Source organism: Etheostoma cragini, unplaced genomic scaffold (assembly GCF_013103735.1).
Source record: "Etheostoma cragini isolate CJK2018 unplaced genomic scaffold, CSU_Ecrag_1.0 ScbMSFa_592, whole genome shotgun sequence".
Classification (NCBI taxonomy): Eukaryota; Metazoa; Chordata; class Actinopteri; order Perciformes; family Percidae; genus Etheostoma; species Etheostoma cragini.
The window spans coordinates 1-3127 of NW_023269197.1; the positions used below are offsets into that span (position 1 = coordinate 1).

The window sequence follows — 3127 nt, forward strand, 5'->3', positions numbered from 1 at the left end:
ACTGGCTTTCAGACTCTTATTGTGAAGGCCCTGTGTCTTCAGTCACAAACTGGCTTTCAGACTCTTATTGTGAAGGCAGCGTGTCTTCAGTCAGAGTCGTCGGTGATGTCACTGCCGCTGCTGTCGTCGTGGTTACCGGAGTTGAAGGCCCTACAGGTAAACTTTGACCTGAGAGCACGCTTCCTGTTGTCATGGGAACAAGAACACGGTCAGACACAGAAATATTTTCAGATAATAAAGTTTCAAAAGAAAAAAAACTGGGACGGACCTGCGGTAGAAGAAGTTAGGTCGACTCCTGGAGGACAGACAGCCGTCTGTCTTCTCGTCCTGCAGACAGACAGGTGGACAGACAGACAGACAGACAGGTAGACAGACAGGCAGACAGGTAGACAGACAGGCAGACAGGTAGACAGACAGGCAGACAGACAGGTAGACAGACAGGCAGACAGACAGACAGACAGACAGGCAGACAGACAGACAGACAGGCAGACAGACAGGCAGACAGACAGGCAGACAGACAGACAGACAGGTAGACAGACAGGCAGACAGACAGGTAGACAGACAGGCAGACAGACAGACAGGTAGACAGACAGACAGGCAGACAGACAGGTAGACAGACAGGCAGACAGACAGACAGGCAGACAGACAGGTAGACAGACAGACAGGCAGACAGACAGGCAGACAGACAGACAGGCAGACAGACAGACAGGTAGACAGAGAGACAGACAGACAGACAGGCAGACAGACACATTAGTGGGAGATTTATTAGAGCAGAGAGGCCCCTTCTCTAAATGAAAGCCGCTGAGAGATAGACAGGTAACTTACCCATGATGCATCAGTGCTGGGCTGGTGTTCAGGCTGTGCGGCGCCTCCTCCAGGAGACTCGTGTTGCTGCAGCGCCGCCTCGTTGTCCCCCGACGTCCCGCTGCTGCCTGCACACAAGACACATGACACACGTCACATGACACAGTCTACCTGTCTGTCAGTTAACCTGTCCGTCCGTCTGTCTGACCTGTCTCACCTTTAGCAGTGCTCTCTGGAGGCTCCTCCTCTTCCTCGCTGCTCCTCTCACCCTGAAATGGAGAGACATTACATCATCATTACATCATCATTACATCATCATTACATCATTGTTACATCATCATTACATCATCATTACATCATTGTTACATCATCGTATCAACACACACACACACACACACACACACACACACACACAGACACACCTGGTGTGTGTTGCAGGTGAGTCTGCGGAGGCGTGTCCTCAGCTGTAGCTCCGCCCCCTGCGAGCTGAGCAGCAGCAGCTCCAGCCTATCAGATTGCTCCGTGAGCTGCCGGACCGCCTCCCGGTACTGGTCCTTCTCCTGCAGGAGCAGCCGCGCCTCCTCCTGCTGCTCCGCCCGCGCCGCCAGAGCCTGGACAGCCAATCACACGCCTTACCTTCATGACATCATCAACAGCACCTGTAGCAGCCATCTCACTCTGGTGGGGTTGGTTACCATTTTTAATGTTTTCAAAGCATTTCGGATGTTTTAAGCAGCTCTTCTCCAACCATCCTCATCATCATTACATCATCACTACATCATCATTACATCGTCATTACATCTTCGTCTCAACACACAGACAACAGACAGACAGACAGACAGACAGGCAGACAGACAGGCAGACAGACAGACAGACAGACAGACAGGCAGGCAGACAGACAGACAGGCAGACACACAGACAGACAGACAGACAGACAGACGGGCAGACGGACAGACAGACAGACAGACAGACAGACAGACAGACAGACAGACAGACAGACAGACAGACAGACAGACCTTGTCTCTCTCTCTGATCACCTCCTCCAGCTGTCGGAGGGTTTGTTTGTTTCGTTGGCGGTACATCCGGGCGTCTCCCTTCAGCTGAGCACACAGCAGCTCTAACTCCTCCTTCTCCTCCACGCTCTGAAACAAGCGCACCCAGAGAGAGGCGTTATACATGGTAACATCTGGAAACAAGCGCACCCAGAGAGAGGCGTTACACATGGTAACATCTGGAAACAAGCGCACCCAGAGAGAGGCGTTACACATGGTAACATCTGGAAACAATAATCCTCTGTCTTTGTATAATATACTATGATGATATGATATATATATAATATAAAATATAATATAATATAATATATAATATATTATATTATATATTATATATATAATATATAATATAATATATTCCTATTCCATTTAGGATCCATTTTAGAATTCTGTTACTTGCTTTTAAATCAGTAAACGGTGTTGCCCCGCCATACCTCTCTGAGCTCCTCCTCTCTTCTAGACCCGCCCGTCAGGTCTCAGGTCCGATGACCAGCTGCTCCTGACTGGGCCTGAAACTATGGAAGGATCTGCCTCTGTCTTCTTTATCTGCTCTAAAACCTTCTTAAAACCCTTCTCTTCTCTTTGGACACATAGTGAGATGTCGACTTCCTTTACTTGTTCTTATTTGCTACTTTGTGTGTGTTTTTTTTTTATTGTATGGTTATTAATTATAAATATGTTTGTTTATTTTCTGTACAGCACTTTGGTTGTAAAGTGCTTAACAAATAAAGTTGGTATGGTATGGTTTATAATATATATGATATATATAATATAATATATATAATATATATAATAATATTACCCGGGTTCTCTGCTCCTCGGCCCGGTGCAGGTCTCTCTGAAGTCGAAACACTGACGTCAGGAGGTTCATCTGAGCTGGACCCTGGTCCTGCTGCAGCTCCTCCTTTATCTCCTCCTTTTTATCCTTTTTCTCCTCCTTTATCTCCTCCTTTTTATCCTTTATCTCCTCCTTTTTATCCTTTTTCTCCTCCTTTATCTCCTCCTTTTTCTCCTCCTTGTCTGTCTGCGTCTCCTCTTTCTTCTCCTCCAGTCTGTTGGGGGGGCGGTTCTCCGTGGGCAGAACCAGACTCCGGCTCTGAAAACACACATTTACACTTTTTAACTTTCAAAATGGAAACAAATGAAAAAACTAAAGATAAAGCACTGTGTGTCTGTGTGTGTGCATGGGTGTATGTGTGTGTGTGTGTGTGGGCCAGGTTTAGCTACATTTGTGGGGACCAAAAACTGTGAATCCAGTATACTTATGGGGA

General features: G+C 47.2%; 1 protein-coding gene across 1 annotated transcript; it reads right to left on the bottom strand.

The window, feature by feature from the left end:
- On the bottom strand, window positions 1–2952 carry LOC117941351 (caspase recruitment domain-containing protein 9-like; the record flags this gene model as incomplete). Its single annotated transcript, XM_034866395.1, has 7 exons — window positions 1–183; window positions 269–327; window positions 826–932; window positions 1022–1073; window positions 1227–1415; window positions 1821–1946; window positions 2659–2952. Coding segments are annotated over 7 exons (924 nt in total), but the record flags the coding sequence as incomplete, so codon positions are not given.
- Between the last annotated feature and the right edge of the window lie 175 nt (window positions 2953–3127).